Genomic DNA, 23,101 nt, shown 5'->3' with positions numbered 1-23,101 from the left:
TGAGAATGTACACTGTTCTGTGGCCTTGGCCCTTGTTAATGGAAACGAGGCATAGGTACGTGGGATGGTCAACTCGTTCAGCTCTTGCAGAGAATTTTCTGCCATCTTTTCCATTTGATTAGCTTCTCATTAGGCAGGGGTGTGTCCCAGTCTGTACTTTGAGACACTAGCTCTCATAGGAGGAGTCTGCCTTGGACCATCACCAGCGCCAGAAAGCCCAATGGATCCAACAGGCTGTTTATCGTTGACAAAACACCTCTGCGCGTGAAGGGTTTCTGGGATTCAAGAATGTTGAAGGTGAATTTATCCTCCATCATGTTCCAGGCCACACCTAAACTACGCCGAACAGGTAAGTCATCAACTGCTAGATCCAGGGTTTCAATGCGCTTGGCACGGTCCTTTTTAGGGAAAGCATCCATGACTTGTGCCCTATTAGAGGCAATCTTGTGAAGCTTTATGTTGTAACGTTCCAGCAACTTCTGGGCTCTCTTCAAGGCATCAATTGCTTTGGCCTCAGTTGGGAAGGACCTGAGGGCATCATCCATGTAAAAGTCTGTCTTAATGAACTGACACACACATCTTTGCCAAAGTCCTCCTCACCTTCCTGAGCAGATCGTCTTAACCCATACGTTGCTACTGCCGGGGATGGACTATTCCCAAATACATGGACTCTCATGCGATAATCCACCACTTCATTTTCAGGGTTGTTGTCTTTGAACCACAGAAAACGTAAGACATCTCTGTGTTCTTCCTGAACTAGAAAACAGTAGAACATCTGCTTGATGTCTGCAATGATGGCAACAGAGTCTCTCCTGAACCTCATAAGCACTCCCAAAAGTCCATTGTTGAGGTTTGGCCCTTGAAGCAAGACTTCATTCAATGACACTCCTTCAAAGCGGGCACTTGGGTCGAATACTACCCGAATTTTCCCAGGTTTCCGTGGGTGGTATACCCCGAACATGGGAAGGTACCACACTTCCTTTCCCTCCTCTAGTGATGGCGCTCTTTCAGCGTGATTGTTTTCCAGGATCTCGTGCATGAACTCCATGAAATCCTCTTTCATGCAGGGTCTCTTCTGGAACGAACGCTGCAGAGCCTTGAAGCAGTCATACGCATACTGCCTGTTGTTGGGCAGACGCCTTCTTGGATTCTGAAATGGCAATGGTGCCATCCAGCTACCACATTCATCTCTGACGAACCCATCTCATCTCATCATCTCTAGCCGCTTTATCCTTCTACAGGGTTGCAGGCAAGCTGGAGCCTATCCCAGCTGACTACAGGCGAAAGGCGGGGTACACCCTGGACAAGTTGCCAGGTCATATCTGACGAACCCCTTATCCATTATCTGTAGGAAAGAAGAGTCATCAACTGAAGGTGCTAGTTGATTATCTCTCTCAGACCTTTGAAAGACTGCTTTGCCTAGATAGTTGTCTTGCTGCACTGGAGCGTCTTGCTGCACTGGAGCACATGACCAAGATAGACAGCTGTCCTGATTGCAATGCCGACTGAAGTCTTCTTTGACCTTAACAACGTTGTCACAGGGTTGCATGTACCTGGGACGTCCATTTTCCATAAAACGTTTTGAATGTGTTCACTGTCTTTGGCGAATGAACTCCACTGAGACATACATCGCCAACAATGACCCACCCAAAGTCGTGCTTCTGGGCAAATGGAGCATTCTGTGGCCCGTTGTACTGCTGACATACTTTATGGACCTAGAGTATGTCTCGGCCCAAAAGAAGCCAGATATCTGCAGAATTATCCAGAGCAGGTACTTCTTTAGCCATGGCTTGCATGTGACTATGATGAAACGCTGCCTCTGGAGTGGGGATTTCTTCTCTTGAGTTTGGTACATTACTGCACTCTATCAGAGTTGGTAAAGGAATACTAAGTTCACCTGTGAGTGGCTCAATGACATAGCCATGGGCTCTTCTTCCAGACATGTTAACAGCTCCTGCACATGTTCTTAAGATGTATGGCACTGATGGTCCTTGTATGTGGAAAAACTCAAAGAACTCTGTCTTAGCTAATGATACGTTGCTTTGATCATCTAAGATCATGTACATCCTCTTGCTCTCTGAACGACAGCCTTGAGGGTATACATTAACCAGGCATATCTTAGAGCATGACTTTCCACTGAAGCCCTTGCCACACACCTGTGTACATACAGTTGTCATGGACGTGCTTGACCCATCTTCAGGTACGTTCTCTGGCTCCCCGCCATGATCTTTGGTGGGGCTCTGCATCTTTGCTGACTCCTTTTTTGCTGGTCCGGGATGGAGAGCGGCTACATGTCTCTCACTGTTGCACTCTGCACATTTTATTTGAGCTTCACAATTCTTAGCCAGGTGGAAGACTGAAGCACAACAGCAGAAACATATGCCTTTCTCTTTAAGCAATTTCTTCCTGTCTTCAAATAGCATTGCCCTGAAACTCTTACATTTCTTAAGCGGATGAGATTTTTTATGGATTGGACATGTTGTGTTTGGATCCTCATTTTGCTTCTTCGCATTATCACTGGCTTCTGCACACACACTGGTTTTATGCACAGTGACTTGGTTTCTTAGATTTCCATTCTTTTCCTTTTTTGAGGTAGATGCTATATAACAGAATGCATTGAAACTTGGATCGTTCCTTGCTTTAGCCTCTCTTCTCACAAACTGAGAGAAGACTGAGAATGGTGGGAAAGGCACCTTGTTGTCTTCCTTATATTTGGACCCAAACATTATCCATTTTTCTTGTAGCTGGAATGGTAACTTCTCTGCAATGGGACCAACTCTTCGTGCTGTATCCAGATAAGTTAATCCACTTAGATAATCATCTTCCTTTGCAGTTTCTAGCTCGAACAGCAAGTCACGGAGTTCTCTGAGCTTTTGATGGTCTCTGTTGGTGATCTTTGGAAAATTATCCAATTTAGCAAACAGAGCCTTCTCTATTGCTTCAGGAGCACCATAGCATTCGTACAGCCTTGTCCAAATCAAATTAAGACCCACTGATGGATGTCTGATATTAGCTGATTTTATCCTGTGAGCTAGCTGGCTTGATTCTGGACCTAACCACTTTATGAGCAGGTCAATCTGTTCATGGGCTGAGAGATCTAAGTTGTTTACAACACTTGTAAATGTTGGCCTCCAGCTGAGGTAGTTTTCAGGGTGGTCATCAAATTTGATTAAACCACCTGATACTAGTTGACTTCTTATCAGAAACTTGGCCAGATCTGAGGTACTGCTACTTACATCATGGCTGGGTGAAGAGTTTGGTGAGTAATGACTTGTCACCTGTTCTCTTTGATTGTTCAACCTATCGACTGGCCGAAGACCTTGAACGCTGGGCTCCGAGACCTCTTGCTGGCCGCCTGGCCCACGTGACCAAGAGCGGCCACAATGCACATGACGCGGGCCGAAGTGTTGCTGGATCCTCTGCTGTGGTGGACCAGGAGAGCCATACACCTCATCCAGGGTAAGTAGATTGGATGGCTGTCGAGACTGTTGGCTCAAGTCTAATTCATCCTCCTCTGGGTGGCTATTCGCCATCTGCGTATGCTTCACTACATATTCACTGACTTTCTCATGAGCACTTCCAACCTTTGGCAGCACTTTAAACTCTTCCAAGCTTCCATCAGAACCATATTTAATGACAGCAGCTTCCATAATAACTGCTTTGGCAACAGCTGCTTCTGCTTCTCTCAACTGGTTGAGCGCTTCTAATTCTGCCTCCATTCGAGCCTTCTCCAATGTAATCTCCATTTCCTTTCTGCTAAATGACATTCTAGCCTTCGCTGCCTCCGCTTCTGCTCGTGCCCTTGTAGCTGCCAGGCTAACACTTAGCGATGAGCGTGTGGAACAGCGAGAGCTTGAAGAGTGGGATCTATCATCAAAATGGTCTTTTTCACCTTGCATCTTTGTCGTTGCTTCGACTGTAACTGCTTCCTGAGCACCTTTATCCCGTGCTGTCTTCTGCTAAGGGGCACCCATTTTAGCTACCAGCTGTAGTTCTCATCTGTTCTCATCTAGCATGAAACAGCAAGTTAAACTCGTTTCCTCATTTTCTTCCCCAAGAAACAGGCAGAGTGCCGTATTTGGACAATTTAATGAAGAAAAGGTAAAACTGCAATAAATTCAAATTACACAAGTAAATACAAAATGTTACAAATAATTAAATAATCTTTCTTCCACAAGTTACGCTAATCCTTAGCCCTTCAGGTAAGTATACTTCTAATGAACAAAATCACAGAAAGCTACAAAATATATCTAACATCTCTTTTCTCTTTCTTGCAAGTTCATTAATAAACTTACTGGGTTTGCCGCACAAAAACACCAGGATTAGATGTGTAGGCTGAACATGAACTTCCATCTGCTGTATCATTACATGGGTCTCCTTTACTATTTAAACCAAAATGGCTGCCTTAACAGGAACTAGAGCTCACAGGTCAAACAACAAAATATTCAACTTAAGAGTCCTGTTTTTCAAAATACATTTTCCCTTCCCCTTACATTACATTAACATTAGTCTGCTTTATCCTCCACAACCAGCTCTGATGCGTGTTTGGGTTCATTGTCCTGTTGTAACTCCCAAGTCGTGTTCAAGTTTCTGATGGTTGATGCTGAAGAATTCTGAGGTAGTCCTCCTTCATTATTCCATCCACTTTGTGCAATGAACTGGCAGCAAAACAGCCCCAGAGCATGATGATCCTACCACCACCACCAGCTGGTACAATGTTCCTCTGTACATAGTGGTCATTGTGGCCAAACAACTCAATCTTTGTCTCATCTGACCATACAGCTTTCCTCCAGAAGGTTTTTTCTTTGTCCATGTGGTCAGCTTCAAACTTTAGTTAAGCTTGAAGGTGTCAATTTTGGAGCAGGGGGTTATTTCTTGGATAGCAGCCTCTTAATCCATGGTGTTCTGAACTGTATACAGTGATCCATCAGCTTCCAGTTCATGGCAGGGCTGTGCCATGGTGGTTCCCATGTTGTTCCTGACCATCCAAACCAATTTCCTTTCAGCTGAAGGTGACAGTTTGGGTTTTCTTGAAGCAGAGTGGCTTGGCAAAGTGACAACACCTCACAATAACTTGGATACAATTGTTTGAAGTGATCTTGGAATTTGCAGTTGTTTAAAAATGGCTCCAAGACACATTCCGGAGTTGTGTATGTCTGCGATCCTCTTTCTCAGATCTGCAGTGAGCTCCTTGGACTTTCCCATTTTACTGTGTGTTGGTCAATCCAATGAGTGCTGTAAACCAACCTTTTTTATGAAGGCACAGAGAAGCTACCAGCTGTAGTCAATCATGATCACTAACAGGAAGTCAAGAGACCTCGGCCTTGGCAAGATGAGAGACATTTTGGAAGTTTCAGCACCTCTGAATTAATAGTCTAAGTGAGCGTACGTATGTAAATTTTTGACCCTGTATGTATAATTTTGACCTTGTGTTGATTTCAGAAACCCCAAAGAAAATTAAAACTTGTGCACCAAATTCTAGTGTTTTTTTAATTATTAAAGATGTATACTGTACAATCATTCTGCCACAGAAAAAGAACAGTTCAAAGAAATTACTGAAAGCCCAAATATTGCCATGACATTCATATCCAAGATGACATTCATGTCACTGTATGTAAACTTCTGACCACAACTGTCTCTTCACCTCATCACTCTTTATTTCCATCTCCACTTGTCTCTTCAAATCTACTCTTGTAGCTCCATCTCTTTTTAACCTTTATCTCTTTCTCTCTTTTCATCTCCATCTCATCCCAGCTCTTCTATTAACCTCCAACTCCACCTCCATGTCTTTTATCTCCACATGGATCTCTCTGTATCCATAATGTCTCTACTTCAGTCTCCATATTTCCATTCCTTATCACTCATCTTTTCTCTGTATCTTTTATATCCACCACTTTTTCTTCATTTCCACTTTGGCTTTTCCAGTCCACCTCCATCTCAACGTCTGATAATCCATGCTGTAATAAAACACTTTATTTCAACCTGACTTACCAAATTCACCTTTAGGACTTTAAATAGGCTTCAAAGTAGACATTTCTAATTGTTGGAGAATTTATAATAAAATGCTTATTTCTACTGTTGAACTCCTTTGTTATAGTACATTAATGGCATTTAGCAGACACTTATCCAGAGCAACATACAACATACCCAGAATAACCTGGAGAGCAGTTGAGGGTTAGGTGCCTTACTCAAGGGCACTTTAGCCATTCCTGCTGGCCCAGGGAATTGAACCAGCAACATTTTGGTCCCAAAGCTGCCTTTTTAACCATTAGGACACAGCTTCCACCGTTTGCCCTGAAATACCAGAGCTGTTTGGAGGCACTGGTGCTGTAGTGATAATCTTGTGCTATCTGACCATGCAGCTTAACTCCATTTGCCCATTTGCAGCACTTAAAATCTGCTCCTCGTTATGTAACACACAATAGGATGGCATAACGGCTTTACTGTTTGTGCTGTTCTTGACTGGGACTCTGACCGGCTGCTCAGTGCTGTATCGCCACCTATGGATGATATCTATTCCTGTTCCTGCTTCTGTAGCAATACAAGAAGGCAGACCCACCATTTATTCATGATGTCATATTTCCTGCTGCAGGAGTGAGGAACTTATTGATGATTCAATTCGCAGTCAAAGCTCTCCTTCCACCAGAGCTGTGTATGATTCAATCAGTGGTGGTTAAAGGGGAGTTTTATTGATCAGGTTGAGTTTATAGCAGCCATCTTTCAAACTATGACTCTGGTCCTTAAAAATATGGGTTCATTAACTCTATAGACCCCTTGCGCGTGACGTCACACATCATGTGATAATTTCTCCTGGGGGACAACCAGACACCGTCTTTCTTGTAATCAAGGCTTAATCTGTCTTAAATATGGTTCATTTTTGTGCATTTTTGGTTGTTCCAATTGGTCAAAGAGAGAAAAAGATAAAAGGTATTACAGTCTCCATGGAACTTTGTCTTGAACTTCTGATCGTGGCTTAGGAACTTGACTTCGGCATTTCTTGACTTGGGCAACATCATCTCCCACCTGCTGTGCTTCAGTAGCCCGGGTTTCGGCAACACTGTAGTATTCTACTACCATCAAGACCAAACTTTGAAACAACAGACTATGCTGGCTCAGCCATGTGGCACGAATGGATGAGTCTAGAATGCCAAAGCAACTGCTGTTTGGTGAACTTAAGCAGGGCAAGCACGATAAGGGTCGTCCACATAAGCATTGGAAAGACTGTGCCAAGGAGGACCTGCGGCTCTTCAGCGTAAATGCCGACTGGTACCAGCTTGCGCTGAACCGCAGAGCCTGGTAGGCCACTCTCTCACTGGGAAAGGAGCTCTGCAAGGCCCACCTCCAGACGAAGGCAGCCGAAAGACGCGAGCATCAACGACTGAGGGCGTCCAAGGGTCCCCCATCGTCATAATATGACGGGGACCATAAGTAAGTAAGTAGTAAGCCCTGATGTGGGTGGAGTACTGAAGCACGGCAGGCGGGAGATGATGTTAACACACACTTTATTTTCAATACTTTTGCTTTTCTGCTTTATTCATTCACTCACTCGCTTGCATTGACTTTGCCACTCACCTTCCCTGACCCCGCCCTCCATTCACAAACCGACGCTTGGCCACACTCCCGCTGCCACACTTATGCATTTATTTTAAAAATTAGGCCAGAGTTTAAAAAGCCAGCGACATTATTGGCCACAGTAATTTCGCAAAAAGTACAAATGAAATACATGAAGACGATTCGAAAAGTTCAGTTCATGATATAAACCCTAAACCAGGGGTGCTCACACTTTTTCAGTATGCGAGCTACTTATAAAATGACCAAGTCAAAATGATCTACCGACCCACAGAACCGTGTGTTATTTTTAAATTTATTGAAGATTCTTAATATGTACACTCTATGCTTATGTACCTTGCATAACTGCATGAGCCAATATTACAACAAAATAAGCTATGAACATGTTTTTGTAATTACCATATAATAATAACAACAACAATAATAATAATACATCTGTTTTTTGTAGCTCTTCATGTGTTATAGGAGGATCAACACACACACACACACACACACACACACACACACACACACGCACACACAATAATAATAATAATAATAATAATAATAATAATAATAATAACGATAATAATACATATTTTATTTAGCTTTTCATTGTGCTCAAAGACAAATGGCCTTTGCAAGAGGATCAAAATACACACACACACACACAGACACACACACAGACACACACACAGAGAGAGAGAGAGAGAGAGAGAGAGAGAGATAAATGTGAAGGTCAGTCCTATCTGAGTTACGATGTCCAGGGGGTGGGAGTTCCAAAGGGTGGGCGCAGTGATGTTGCTCTTTCTCTGTCCGGTATTTGATTGTGATGATGGGGGTGAGGAGGTTAGCATCTGCAAACATATAATGAACACATGTACAATGTGTGTCAATGTACATTGCATAACTGCATTAACCAATTTTGCACAGCATTTAACAAATAACTTATTATTAATATTATTATTACCTGAGTTTAATTTGATGACTTGCACTGCATTGAGTCGGCCAGGGATGCGTAGTCCGGACGGTAGCTGCTGACAGCCAGCCTCAAGCACATTTCCAAATGTTCATCAGTCATGGTGGAACGATACTGGGACTTGATGATCTTCATGTGGGAAAAGGCTGATTCGCACAGATAAGTTGAGCCGAATAATGCAGTCAGGGAAGTAGCACATTTCCTCATGTTGGGGTACTTTTTCTCTGTGAGTAAGTTCCAGAAGTGTCCATGAGCTCTGGCCTTCAGCTCAATGTCAGCTTGTAGTGATAAAATCTCATCTTCCACTCCAGATGAATTCAGGTGAAACAGTGTTGCGATTTTTGACGCAAGTGAATCAATCTCGGCATCTTCTTGAAACGGATAGCACATGAATGTAGCCACTGGCTCGAGTGTAGCAAAGTCTTGGAAACGTCTGTCGAACTCGGACAGGCAGTTGTCAATCTGCTCTGTGTAGCGTGCGCTGCTTAGTTGCGCACAGGCCTTCCCTTGCGTCTCCAACTCTGACTTCAGGTTCGGGAAATTTGCCAAATCATGGCGCTGAAGCTTTGAGGACAGATGTTTGATTTTACGTTTGAAGGCATTGACTGAGCTGATCATGTCGGTCACCGTTTTGTCTTTTCCTTGCAGCTCTTGATTAAGGTCATTCAGCTTGTTTGTAAGATCGGTTAAAAAAGCCAGATCTAGCAGCCACTGTTCATCATTCAGCTGTTTGTATTCTGCATGTCCAGTTTCACGAAAAAACTCCTTGATTTCTGGACAGAGCTCTCGGAATCGTTGCAAGAATTTCCCGCGACTAAGCCACCTCACGTCAGTGTGTAGCAACAACTCAAAGTGGTCGCTGTCAGCCTTCTCCAGATGTGCGCGGAATAGCCGTCTTTGAAGTGCTTTGGCTCTAATTGAGCAGGCGATCTTCGTCGCCACGTCCATGATCTCTTTCATGTTCAGCATCTTCGCGCAAAGTGCTTGTTGGTGGATTATGCAGTGGTAATTCACGAAGTCTGGGAAAGCATCGTCCTGTCTGCACTTGGCAATAAACCCATTCACGCGACCAACCATTGCGGGGGCTCCATCCGTGGTGATGGACACTAATTTGTACAGTGGGAGCTGAGTGTTCTCGATGAAGTTTTTAAATGACAGAAAAATGTCCTCTCCTCGCGCATGTTCCTTCAAGGGAATCACTGTCAATAGCTCTTCCTTTGCCGTCATGTCGCTGAACACCATACGAATATAAACGCATACCTGGGCTGTGTCACTGACGTCCGTAGACTCGTCCAACTGCAGTGAAAAGCACTCGCAATCTCCGATGTCCTTCCACATCTGCTGGGTTACATCCTCAGCCATGGCTTCACAGCGCCTTGTAACTGTGTGTCGTGAAAGTTGCAGGGCTTTGATTGAAGACATTATTTCGGCCTTATTTTTAAAATCTCCAAACAACGACTCTGCTGCTTCAACGAATGCCTCTTTCATTATCTCTCCCTCTTGGAATGACTTCATGTTTTTCACGATGACACGACTCACTCTGAATGAGGCTTCGGTAGCCGCTTTAGCTTTCGATGAATGCTGTGTGAAAAGTGACTGCTGTCCGGACAACTGCGATTTCAATTCCTTCACCTTCCTCTTTCTTAATTCACTTTTCGGTGGGAAGTCCGCCTCGTATTTCCCATGAACTGTCCGAAAATGCCTCTCCACATTTCCCTTCTTTGGAATAGCAATGCTAGACTGACAGATCAGGCAAACGCACTTCGAAAAGGACATAGTGAAAAAAAACTCTTCCTCCCATTCAATATGGTAGTGATAGGTTTTTTGCTTCTTATTTGGTAGGCCGACATCTCCCCCACTCATTTTAGAATGGCTCATTTTTTTTTTCTTTCTTTGATTCCGCAAAAAAATAAAAGACGTAGCCTACTTAACAAGTTTGTTGTTGTGCTGCACTTCGCACTGTCGTTTGAGTGGTAACCTAGGCAACAGGGTGTGTCTGATAAAATCTGTTGACTTGTGATTGGCTGCCCTGTACATCAATCAAGTGATGGAGTGGCTGATAGGCTGCCTGTCCCCATGTCACGGTTAGGCCTACTAACTAGCAAGTGCAGGAGGAACAGGGGACTTTTTTTTTTTTAAGTGGTCTGCGATCTACCTATATTGGCCTCGCGATCGACTGGTAGATCGCGATCGACGTATTGAGCACCCCCGCCCTAAACCATCTGAATCGTGTCAGGTTAAACATTTTGGAGAACTATTGCAACTTGCAACATGGATTGTTTTTATGTATATTCTTAAGGTTGAAATATTGTGTTCTCATGTCAAATTTCTACTTTATTTGTTATTTTAATGCTTTGTGTTACAAAGAATAGCTTTACAGCATAGCAAATAGCATGGATTTGATCATTTCACATCTACAAATCTCCATTCCAAAATGTTTTCCTCCTTGCTAATCACTACCTTTTTAGTCTCTTTATTTGACATTTAATTGAAAGTACTTCCAAAGTAAAAGTATTTTGGTATTTCTAGTTTCATATTCATCGTTTAAATGTAATTTACTTTCTATTGTTACATTACTTTCATCTTTCATCAGTTCTCAGGAAATAAAACACAGAGAATGTATGAGATCTGGTTTACATTGGTGTACGTGTGTCCTCACAGGCCCTGTATATGTTCCTGGCACTAGCGATTGTGTGTGACGACTACTTTGTGACCTCTTTGGAGAAGATATGTGAGGTAAGAACTTAAGACCTTTGTCTCCCTAAAGACAGGAAATCAGGATCCTGCCGGAACGTAACATCTTGTTTTAGATTTTAAAGAAACACTAACAGGCTCAGAATCAGTATATGTGTGTGTGTGTGTTTGTGTGTGTGTGTGTGTGTGTGTGTGTGTTCAGTGTTTATGGATTGTGGGACATGTCCTGAAGTGTATGTAGATTGTGCTCTGTGTGTAGTTTGTAAATTGTATTTGTTTGTTTGTGTGTGTGTGTGTGTGTGTGTGTGTGTGTGTGTGTGTGTGTGTTGTAAACTGTGGATTTGTGTATGGGATATTTGGTGTGCTCTGCAGAAGTTGGATCTGAGTGAAGATGTAGCGGGAGCCACATTCATGGCTGCAGGAAGCTCGGCTCCTGAACTCTTTGCATCCGTTATAGGTAAAATCAAACACACACACACACACACACACACACACACACACACACACACACACGTATGTACTACAGTAGTATACATAGTGCATATTTAACAGTTATTCCACAAAATCGAGTCATACATGAGCTGGTAGCTGACGAGGTGCGTAGCACTGAGTCAGCTATAAGCCATGGGTGACAAGATTGAGCGGAATAACTGTTTTATTCTATCCACATTCACTGGATTTTGAGAAACAGAGCACTTTTATTTTTATTTTTTGCAAATTTGATAAGTAAAACTTTATACAAAATGTCCGACAAAATCATTTCCGCTTAGAATGTAAACAACCCGGCGAAATGACAGGAGCAGTTTGTGAAATAATGCTAAAATAATAATAATAATAATAATTATTGAAAAATTAAAAAAAGATACGTTCTTACCATCAAATACTTTTATTCCATATTTTGTTGCTTTTTTTTTTGTATTTTCTTGGGTTTTGTTTTCGAGTTGAGTTTTTATTTCGTCCTCGGTTGGTTCAGCAACACGCTCCGCCATTTTGTTTTTCTCTACTCACGGTATATGAGCTGATAGCCTGGTAGTAGAGTAGCCAATCAGAGCGTGCGATTGCTCATATCCAGTGAATGTGGATAGAATAAATATCAGTGTATAGACCCCTTCGCAGTAAACGTCATTCATACGTACAGTAAGAGGAAATTGCGCGCGCAGCCTGGACCCAAAAAAGACTCCGCGACGGTAGAGACGAGAAGAAATATTTGGAAGAAATGCCTAGTTGTTGTGTTGTCGGGTGTCAGAATCGTAGCAGTGATGGGGTTAAAATGTACAGAATTCCAGCAGGATCTCACCCATTCCAAAAAAAATCGCCGACGTCTATGGCTACAAGCCATCAAACGTGTAGACTGGGATGAAAGCACTATCAAAAATGCGCGGGTTTGCAGCGCCCACTTCATCACAGGTAAGATCAGGCTATTTATTACTGTAAATCTTTCTTCTTTATTCTTTCTAGTTTTCGTTTATTGATGTGGCAAAATACTTTGGTAACGTTTGTCTGATTAGCTGGGTCATAGTTACACAATGTAATGAATATTGTTAGCATGTTAACTTAGCTTTGCATGCAATTTTGTTTGTAGGAGAGGTCTCGCTTGACTCAAGCAGTCCAGATTTTGTGCCATCATTATTTGCGTATGCCGAAAATCACAATTTTAAAGCAAGGATGGAAAGGTAAAATTGTGTGCCTTCACTCTAAATGCCAACTTACGCTGACTGCTCTAACCTAGCTCCCGCCCCGTTCAGTTTCATTTCTGCTCTCTGCCTCTCGCTTTTTACGCAGCTCTGATTTCTCTTAGCTGCACTCTTTACACTATCATTCCTTTCATGCCATTACCTCCTGCAAATTGCTGTTTAGTGTTGGTATTTGCTGTTGTAGCTAAAGCCACATTGCTATCACATCACTGGCATAACTTGATTAAAACAAAATGAATATGAATGTCCCATTGTTAATCAAGTTGTAGTCTCGCCGCAACCAGAATGTTGATGGCAGGCTACTTTTGTAAATAGTTTTTTTTTTTTGAGTTTGACATTGGGAGGCACGGTGGTGCAGTGGTTAGCGCTGTCGCCTCACAGCAAGAAGGTCCTGGGTTCGAGCCCCGGGGCCGGCGAGGGCCTTTCTGTGTGGAGTTTGCATGTTCTCCCCGTGTCCACGTGGGTTTCCTCCGGGTGCTCCGGTTTCCCCCACAGTCCAAAGACATGCAGGTTAGGTTAACTGGTGACTCTAAATTGACCGTAGGTGTGAATGTGAGTGTGAATGGTTGTCTGTGTCTATGTGTCAGCCCTGTGATGACCTGGCAACTTGTCCAGGGTGTACCCCGCCTTTCGCCCGTAGTCAGCTGGGATAGGCTCCGGCTTGCCTGCGACCCTGTAGAAGGATAAAGCGGCTAGAGATAATGAGATGAGTTTGACATTTTTTGTAAATAGTATGACTGCCTTCAGGTATCAGAGGAAAACTTACTAACATCGTCCGTCCACTCTTTAATTAAATACGGATCCGGTAGGCGATGTCCACTTGTTAGAGTTAACTTATTTATGTAGCATTCTCGATCTTGTAATGACAATTGTTTTGCATAATCTGACAGCTCATAATGCCGGTCTATGGGCAGCGCCATTGTTTCTGAGTCCAGGCTGTGCGCGCATCCTGGCAACGGTCGGTTTCTTTGCAAACATGCGAAGGGATCTATAATACTAGAGAAAAACTAAATCTTAGCTGACTGTGTGTATGCAGTATCTAGTATTTAAAGACAACAAAATACAGTACAAAAAATGACTGCACAAAGGCAAATCTGATAACCTGTTATAGAATCATGTTGTGCTGAAATTATATTGATTTACAGCTTAATTTATAAACAGATTTCAGAGCTAATCTGTATTCGCAGGTGTGTTCATTACTCATGGTGATGTTGGAGTAGGAACCATTGTCGGCTCTGCTGTCTTCAACATCCTCTGCATTATTGGAGTGTGCGGAATTTTTGCGGGACAGGTACGTGTGTGTGTGTGTGGGTGGGTGAGTGTGTGCATATGCGTGCATTTCTAAATACAGCATATATTTACAGTCAAAAGTACCAGTCAAAAGTTTGTACACCCCTACTCATTCATAGGTGTTTCTGTATTTTGACCATTTTCTACATTGTAGAACAATACTGAAGACATCAAAACTATGAAGTAACATATAGAACATCTATGGAATTATGTGGTAATCAAAAAAGTGTTAAAAAAACAAAATATCGTTCATATTTTAGATTATTCAAAGTAGCCACCGTTTACCTTGATGACTCTTTGCACACTGTTAGCATTATCTTAACCAGCTTCATGAGGTAGTCACCTGGAATGCTTTTCAATTAACATGTGCACCTCGTCAAAAGTTAATTAGTGCAATGTATTGCCTTCTTAAAGGAGAACTGAAGTCATTTTTAAACTTGCTTTATTTCTTAATTAACATGTTATTCAATTACATTTTCAGTTTTAGTAACCTTATATCTTGACTCGTATTGGCAACTAACTGCAATTAAATATTATACTTAGCGGCCTATTTGGTTTTTAGCCGTGTTGAATTTAGTTTGTTTGACCCATGGCAGGCGTCACTTATCTGCGCGATCTTCACGAGACTTGTGCAAGACTTTGAAACATGAAGTGTCAGCCAGGTGTCCGTGCTGCCATTTTGAAAACTGTTTTCCAAACGAAATATTGGACAAAAACGAGTTTAAATGACGATTACTGCCTACTTTTTTCAAGCTTTCCTGATTGCTATCAAAACAAACAAAACTTCCGGCGCGCGTCTTTTGACAACGTTGGCAGATGTTGGTCACTTTGATTTCCGCTGTATGTTTTACTTCCGTCCTATGATGTCTCTCACAGGTCTTGACGAATCTCGTTTACGGCCATTGCTTTGACATATGGACTGATGTATTACAGAGCATGTTTCAAACACTCATAACTTGCTATAGCAGTGACAAAATAGCTATCAAAATGCATTCCTATATTTAATAAAATGATAAATAGAATTTTGATAAAAAGAAATTTGCCTTCAGTTCTTCTTTAATGTGTTTGATATTAAACAGTAAATAGTAAATAATAAAAGTACAGTAAATTCCACAACTGTAGTAATCCATGTATATGTAGAGTGTGTGTGTGTGTATATATAAGTTCTCGGCCTCACCTGGAAACAAACAAGGGGCATAACTCCCATTTTGGGGCAAAACTGTGTACTATAAATCCTTATATCACTGTCCACTGAAACTCAAATGAAAGAAGCAATCAAAGAAAAACCAAGAGGAAAGCTTCAAACTGGCATGCTGTTGCTCCAGGACAATGCCAATGCACCCGTCCATACAGCACAGGTGGCAGTGACAAAAGCAGCCAAATGTGGCTTTGAACTGTTGCTCCATGCACCTTGTTCACCGGACTTGGCACCGTCTGACTTCTGTCTGTTTCCCAAACTTGTGTGGTCACCATTTTCAGAGTGATGATGAATGATGATCCATGTTGTTGAGGAGTGTTTGGAGACTCAAGATGTGACTTTCTTCCATGAAAAGATAGCAATGCTTGAACATTGGTGGACCAAATGATTGAAGTTGAAGGAGACAATGTTGAAAAATAATGCAAGAACAATCTTTCTCCTGTGACGTTTTCTGGGTGAGGCCGAGAATATATATATAAACTTCCTACTGTTGCACCACAGTGTAATGCTCTTTATATTATATGGACACATCCACAAAAAAAAAGCAAGTTAATCAAAAGAATTTTAATTTTGAACCGGTTCGCCATGTTGACAATGTGCATCAAGTCAGCGGGAAAACACTGGGAGTGACGTCATCGGAGTGAAATATTGGGAATTATTATACATACGGGCCACTTTTTCCATGGAATAAAAATATGTATTCTGTTCCCTTCTAGTGAGTTTATTGATAGCATGTAATATTATCATCATATCGCTTATCCTCTGTGTATTACACCACTCTCCCCAATGGAGAATAAGCGTGCAATATTGTTACAATATTGCATGTTGTCAAGACAACACAACGTCACACGTCAGAGCTCATGTGAAGTTCCAATGACAAAACTTTTCTGCTGCGCATGTGCACAATCTTTTCTTTGTCCGCCAGGAAAGAGAGAAGTGCTCGGTCCAGTGCTCGGTTTAAACACTAAATAAATAAACTGAAAACTGAAACTAAAGACGCATTGAACACCTGAAAGGCTACCAAAACTTCATTAGATATTCTTCACCCATATTTACAAGAGAAAAACATACCAACGGACATAGAAAAACTGGAAAAGAGGCACGTCGGAGATGTAGAACTTCCATGTTAGTGAGTGACTGTGACAGTTTGTATACAAACATGGCCGAGAGGTTTGCTTCATTAAAAGTGGAATATTTACAGAGAATTTTGCAATAGAAAGGCGTGCTGAACACCCGAAAGGCTACCAAAACTTCACTAGATATTCTTCACACATTTAATCTGGCGCATTAAATATATGGAAAAGCTGCAAAAGAGACACATCGGAGACATAAAATTTCCATGCTAGCCAGTGACTGTGACAATTTGTACACAAACATGGCTGCAAGGTTTGCTTCATTAAAAACTGAAGATTTAAAGCTGAAGATTAAAAGCGAGAGATATACAGGGGGCTGCAAAAGTAGGTAGACAATAAGGATTATTCCAGTATTACCAGTATTATTATAGTGATGCTAGGTTTCATGTAATACGAACATTTTGTGCAAACATTTTGTTTCTCATTACTGTATACCTACTTTTGCAGCCCCCTGTATTTTGAAAGAGAAAGACACGCTGAACACCTGAAAAGCTACCAAAACTTCATTATATATTCTTCATGTATATTTACAAGAGAAAAACACATCAACAGACATCGCAAAACTGGAAAAGAGAGCAATAGCGGAAATATTGTCAAAGTTCTACTTGGAGATGAGGAAAAGTGACAGACTTTTACAAGAGGACTTCACTCAGCAAAGCCCTTTTGTTTTGAACAACTGCAATGGAACAATTAACTCCGACCAAAAGTAACTCTGAACTTGAACTGTCAACCTGTATATAGCTTGTATATAAGTTAGGTTGTTGTTCAGGCTTTTTGGACTTGTACCATTTTTATTGTTAGAACTTTGACTTTGTACAGTACACTGGATTGACAGAACATTGAATTACATTTGATCAGAATCAGCATTCAATATTGGTAAGTTACCCCCCTGTTCTTAACTTTTTGTAAAATCTATAATTGTTCCATCGAGTGTGTATGTATAATAATAATAATAATAATAATAATAATAATAATATTGGCTGGCTTTTTTCATGGTATATCAGATATATTCCATTCAGCTACTTGTCTTCGACTCATTCAATATCATGCTAGTTGAATGGAATATATCTGATAGACCACTCAAAGCCAGCCAGTATTATTTAAATATGTCACTCAGATCAGTTTTACTAGTCTAATTTGTTTCATAAACTAGACCAAACAAACTACATAAACTCGTAAGTTAGTGTTACAGTATAGTTCAGTGCCATTTTGTTTCCTCAGCTTAAGCTTTTGTTTCACTGCATATCTTAATACCTCAGTCAGGCCTTAGTAAAATGTTGTTATACAACACTGAAATTGTCATTTAGTTTGTAATTAATTGATTCACATCAATGAGATTTTCATTGGATTGTTGGTGTTAAACTTTACTATAACTTCTAACTCCAATGTAACTTCTGGGATAGCAAACCTACCATTAAAAAAAAAATCTATACTGTGAGTGGCAAGGGTATGTGAACCTTTGCTTTCAGTATTTGGTGTGACCCCCTTGTGCAGCAATAACTGCAACTAAATGTTTCCGGTAACTGTTGATCAGTCCTGCACACCGGCTTGGAGGAATTTTAGCCCATTCCTCTGTACAGAACAGCTTCAAAAAGTAGCCTCTGACAATGTCAGATACTTCCTTAAAATCGTTATTTTTTTTGTTCCGATTTAGGAGTCTTCGTTCGATCTGGGCGATCTGCCATGTTTGCTGTGACTCCATGGTCGCAACCTCTGACCTGCGCGTGAACTCACGTGACTTTTCTGAACTGGCTGCTGAGCGAGTGGTTTGTAAACAGACTAACACGTGGTTAGGAAGCCCTGCATTAGGAAATAAAATGTATTGAAACAAGATGATGCATACCAGCTATGGGGATGGGTATCAGCTCAAGCAATTTAGAAAGGGGAGTGGATTAAATGATTCCTGAACTAGCACATCGACCTGTGTCACTTTAACCCAACCTGCATATCTTTGGGCTGTGGGGGAAACTGGAGCACCCAGAGGAAACCCATGCAGACACGGGGAGAACATGCAAACTCCACACAGAAAGGCCCCCGTTGGCCACTGGGCTCAAACCTAGAATCTTCTTGCTGTGAGGCGATAGTATGCCGCCTACATAGTACAATATATTATTATTAATCAATCCATAAACCACAGTTCAGTTCTAACATTACTTAGTTCATCAGCAGCATGCACAGACAATGCTCCATCATAACTCTGTTCATCTGCAACGAAGGCAGTTCTTTTACACCATCAGGATTAAACCAAAATAGTCACAGTCAGTCAGTCAGGTATAGTAACTTGTCTGTTTCGCTTTCTCACATACTCCTTTGAAGTCTTCCCAATCACCGCTTGTTTCGTGTGCTGTTTTTCAGTTGTGCAAATTCCACTCTAGTTTTCACAACTCCAGTTTAGGCACAGGAACCAAAACTTCTTTCCCCTTTGGTTTTCACAACAAATAGGTTAGTTTTGATTTTCCACTTCCACCGGATCCTGTAAATCGCCGTATAATTAGCAGTTACATTTACTTGGTAGTCCTAGGTATGATTTTAAACTGCAACTGTTGGTGAGTCTCAGGTTCGAGAGGACTTGAATACTGGAGAAAGTGGAGTTACAGCTTAATCACCATTGCTCCAAGGTCCGCTCTGACCCAGAGTGGTAGCACCTGCCTGGGTCCGAGCTATGGGTTAAATAGTACATCACCAATAAGGTGCTGGCAGCAGGGCACTTTTCGGTGCAATGTGGCAGATGAACCCAACAGGGTCAATGGCGCACCACCAGATGGCCTGCAGAAGAGCCATTCAAATGGCCAACGCATGGGATCACTTGCCAAGTCAGTTGTCACTGCGGGGCAACTTTCATACCCGTCAGGTCTGTGGCACTTTTATGCACCACTTGGCATCAGGTTTGGAGGTCCAGAGAGACAACATGATGGGGGCACAACATTGTTTGTCTTACCTTACTGTGCAAGGCACATCATTAGGAGAGGAGAATAGTATATAAGAGTTCTGAGGTGGCTCAGCCGGGCTGTTCGTGTTGCCGGTGCGGGCAACTCTGTTGCTCTGGTGTGGGCCTCACGGCCCATCTGTGTTTCTGCACATCCTAATGAAGCAGTCATCATTGCTAACGATGGACAGCTGACTATGATGACAACACTTACTTGGATCACGATGAAAAAAGAAACCGAAAACTCAGGAGGAGCAGCATTATCCTGACCATGCTCCAACAACTTACCGCGTCATCTTTTAATGGAAAGTACATCATTTTACAAGGTAAGTAAGGGACAGGGCTTGCTGCTTTGCTAGACTGGACCAAGGCTATTAGAAGATTAAATGTTATTTCAACATGGATGGCAATGTAAATCATGAAAATTCACTGCATCACTGCATTTTGTGGTTAAAAGGTTGAACACTGACTGGAAGATTCATCACTGCTGCTCAACACAAGCATGGCGGCCTCTAAAAGACTACCCAGGCATCTGCCCAGGAGGTTGTGTCAGTTTTAGAGCTTAAGCAGCTTTTTGTCTCTTGTGTCTCTCGTCCTTCGATTTCCATCTATTGGTTTCAAAGGTCTTAACTCCATTGCAGACCATCCTCCTCCAGAGCGGGCTATCAGTTGGTGCTGTATCCCAATCAACAATTCCACACTCTTTAAAGGTTCTTTTTAGGGCATCCTTATATCTTTTCTTAGGAACACCAACGCTTCTACTTCCTGTAGATAGCTGACTGAAGAAGCTGAAGAACATGTCCATACTGTACCATCTCAGCCTATTTTGCTCTAGCATAGCCTCCATGCTTTTTAGGGAGGCTCTATCAAGAATTGCTGCATTGGTAACATGATCATACCATTGGACATTCATGATGGACCATAGGTATCTTTGGTGAAATTTCTCAAGTTGTTTTACTTGATATTGGTACTTAGTTCACATTTCTGACCCATGCAGGAGTGTTGGTATTACAGTGGCTTGATAGACTCTTATTTTGGTTTCCAAGTCAAGTTTGTGATTATCAAAAACATGCTTACATAGCTTGCCGAAAGCTGTTACTGCAGCACCGATCCTGTTATTAATTTCATGGTCAAGAGAAACATCACTTGACACACAGCTGCCGAGATACTTAGTGTGGGACTACCTTAAGAACAGCTCCATCCCCAGAAATTTCAGGTTGTGTGGTGATTGGGACGGTAGTGTCAGAGGCAGGTTGATACATAAAGTGGGGAAAATAATTATTTGATCCCCTGCTGATTTTGTAAGTTTGCCCGGTTACGAAGAAATGAGCAGTCTATAATTTTTATGGTACTTTTATTTTAACAAATAGAGACAGAATATCAACAAAAAGTCCAGAAAAAAAATCACATTATATAAAGGTTATAAATTCATTTGCATTTGATCAAACGATATAAGCATTTGATCCCCTACAAACCAGCAAGAATTCTGGCTCCCACAGACCAGTTACTGTATGTGCCCATGAGGCACACAGATTAGTCTGTCACTTTAAGAAATTACTCCTAATTTCTACTTGTTATGGTTCTAAAAGACACCTGTCAACAGAATCAACCTCTTCCAACCTCTCCACCGCCATGGGTAAGACCAAAGAACTTTCAAAGGATATCAGGGACAAGATTGTAGACCTGCACAAGGTTGGAATGGGCTACAAGACCATCAGCAAGAATGTTGGTGAGAAGGAGACAACTGCTGGTGCAATTATTAGTAAATTGAAGAAATACAAAATGACCATCAATTGTCCTTGGCCTGGAGCTCCATACAAGATCTCACCTCGTGGCATAAGGATGATCATGAGAAGGGTGAGGGATCAGCCCAGAACTACATGGGAGGAGCTTGTTAATGATCTCAAGGCAGCTGGGACCATAGTCACCAAGAAAACCATTGGTAACATACTATGCCGTAATGGATTGAAATCCTGCAGTGCCCGCAAGGTTCCCCTGTTCAAGAAGGCACATGTACAGGCCCATCTAAAGTTTGCCAGTGAGCACCTAAATGATTCAGAGAAGGCTTGGGAGAAAGTGATGTGGTCAGATGAGGCAAAAATTGAACTCTTTGGCATCAACTTAGCTTGTCGTGTTTGGAGGGAGAGAAATGCTGAATACAATCCCAAGAACACCATCCCCACTGTCAAGCACGGAGGTGGAAACATTATGCTTTGAGGCCGTTTCTCTGCTAAGGGTACAGGACGACTTCACCGCATTGAGGGGCCGATGGACGGGGCCATGTACCGTAAGATCTTGGAAGAGAACCTCCTTCTCTCAGTCAGAGCACTGAAGATGGGTCGTGGATGGGTCTTCCAGCATGACAATGACCCAAAACATACAGCCAAGGCAACAAAGGAGTGGCTCAAGAAGAAGCACATTAAGGTCATAGAGTGGCCTAGCCAGTCTCCAGACCTTAATCCTATAGACAATTTGTGGAGGGAGCTAAAACTTTGAGTTGCCAAGTGACAGCCTTGAAACCTTCAGAATTTGGAGAGGCTCTGTAAAGAGGAGTGGACCAAAATCCCTCCTGAGATGTGTACAAACCTGGTGACCAACTACAAGAAACACCTGACTTCTGTGCTTGCCAACAAGGGTTCCTCCACCAAGTACTAAGTCATGTTTTGCTTAGGGACCAAATAATTATTTCACTCGATCAAATACAAATGAATTTATAACCTTTATATGTGTTTTTTTTCTGGACTTTTTTGTTGATATTCTGTCTCTATTTGTTAAAATAAAAGTAAAATTATAGACTGCTCATTTCTTTGTAACTGGACAAACTTAAAAAATCAGCAGGGGATCAAATAATTATTTTCCCCACTGTAACCTCTGTTTCAGTGCAGTTGACTGATAGCCCAAGTCTTTTGTAGGCTTCTGCAAAGGCATCTGTGATTCTCTGCAAGCCAGCTTCTGAGTATGAACAGACCAGAGGTGGAAAAACTGGATTGACAAAGTAAAAGTCCTGCTTAGGTTTTCCTTCTGCCTGTGCTCTCAACACAGGTGATTTCACCAATTAGCTCATCAACCTGGCTTAGGGGATGTGGTAATTAGGATCAGCTGGTTCATTGAATTGGCTGGAGCAAAAATGTGGCAGGGTTTTTACTTTCTGCACCCGGGTTTTTCCACCTCTGGAACAGACTGCATCATCATCATCATACTGAAGTTCCAGAACTGAGGCTGTAGACACCTTAGTTTTAGCTTGCAGATGACGTATGGTCAGGTAAAACCTAGTGAGTCCTACTGTAAACGAATAAACTATGAAAATAATATTTTTACATGTGCGTTATAATGTACCTCCAATCAGTGTTGTAGTCAAGTCACTAACCCTCGAGTCCGAGTCCAGTCTCGAGTCCCCAGTGTTCAAATATGAGTTAAGTTCAAGTCATTAAAGAAAATTTTGAGTTGAGTCTGAGTCAAATCCACTATTGATTCAAATCGAGTCCAAGAACAAGATTCTAAGTGCACCATTTGATGGTGGCTGTTGCTGTCTTTATGTGAAACCGTCTCTGCTACTGTGTTGGACTAAAGTTACTGCTCGACTGCCCCATTTTAGTTAACAAGCTACAGATAAAAAGCTTGTTCATCGCTCAGCAAGCC

The 23,101-nt window shown here is 42.0% G+C and overlaps 2 protein-coding genes across 2 annotated transcripts in view; one reads left to right on the top strand and one right to left on the bottom strand.

Annotated features, from left to right (window-relative positions):
• Positions 1 to 23,101, top strand: part of slc24a4b (solute carrier family 24 member 4b) — a 212,391-nt gene that overhangs the window by 101,741 nt on the left and 87,549 nt on the right. Inside the window, exons 4-6 of the mRNA XM_060917863.1 lie at positions 11,189 to 11,263; positions 11,594 to 11,678; positions 14,103 to 14,206. Coding sequence (XP_060773846.1) covers positions 11,189 to 11,263; positions 11,594 to 11,678; positions 14,103 to 14,206 — 264 coding nt within the window. The remainder of the gene's footprint in view (positions 1 to 11,188; positions 11,264 to 11,593; positions 11,679 to 14,102; positions 14,207 to 23,101) is intronic.
• Positions 8,073 to 10,722, bottom strand: LOC132883821 (general transcription factor II-I repeat domain-containing protein 2A-like). The gene is made up of 2 exons (XM_060917862.1): positions 8,519 to 10,722; positions 8,073 to 8,405 (listed from the first exon to the last, which is right to left on the bottom strand). Exon 1 carries the CDS (start codon positions 10,403 to 10,405, stop codon positions 8,525 to 8,527), a length of 1,881 nt encoding a protein of 626 aa, XP_060773845.1. The 5' UTR covers positions 10,406 to 10,722; the 3' UTR covers positions 8,073 to 8,405; positions 8,519 to 8,524.

This window comes from Neoarius graeffei, chromosome 3 (genome assembly GCF_027579695.1).
Source record: "Neoarius graeffei isolate fNeoGra1 chromosome 3, fNeoGra1.pri, whole genome shotgun sequence".
NCBI lineage: Eukaryota > Metazoa > Chordata > Actinopteri > Siluriformes > Ariidae > Neoarius > Neoarius graeffei.
The sequence above is the reverse complement of the archived record's forward strand: the minus strand, read 5'-3'. Positions and strand labels throughout refer to the sequence as shown.

Coding starts and splice junctions, on each gene's coding strand:
- LOC132883821 (XM_060917862.1), bottom strand. CDS start 10,405: ATGAGCCATTCTAAAATGAGTGGGGGAGATGTCGGCCTACCAAATAAG.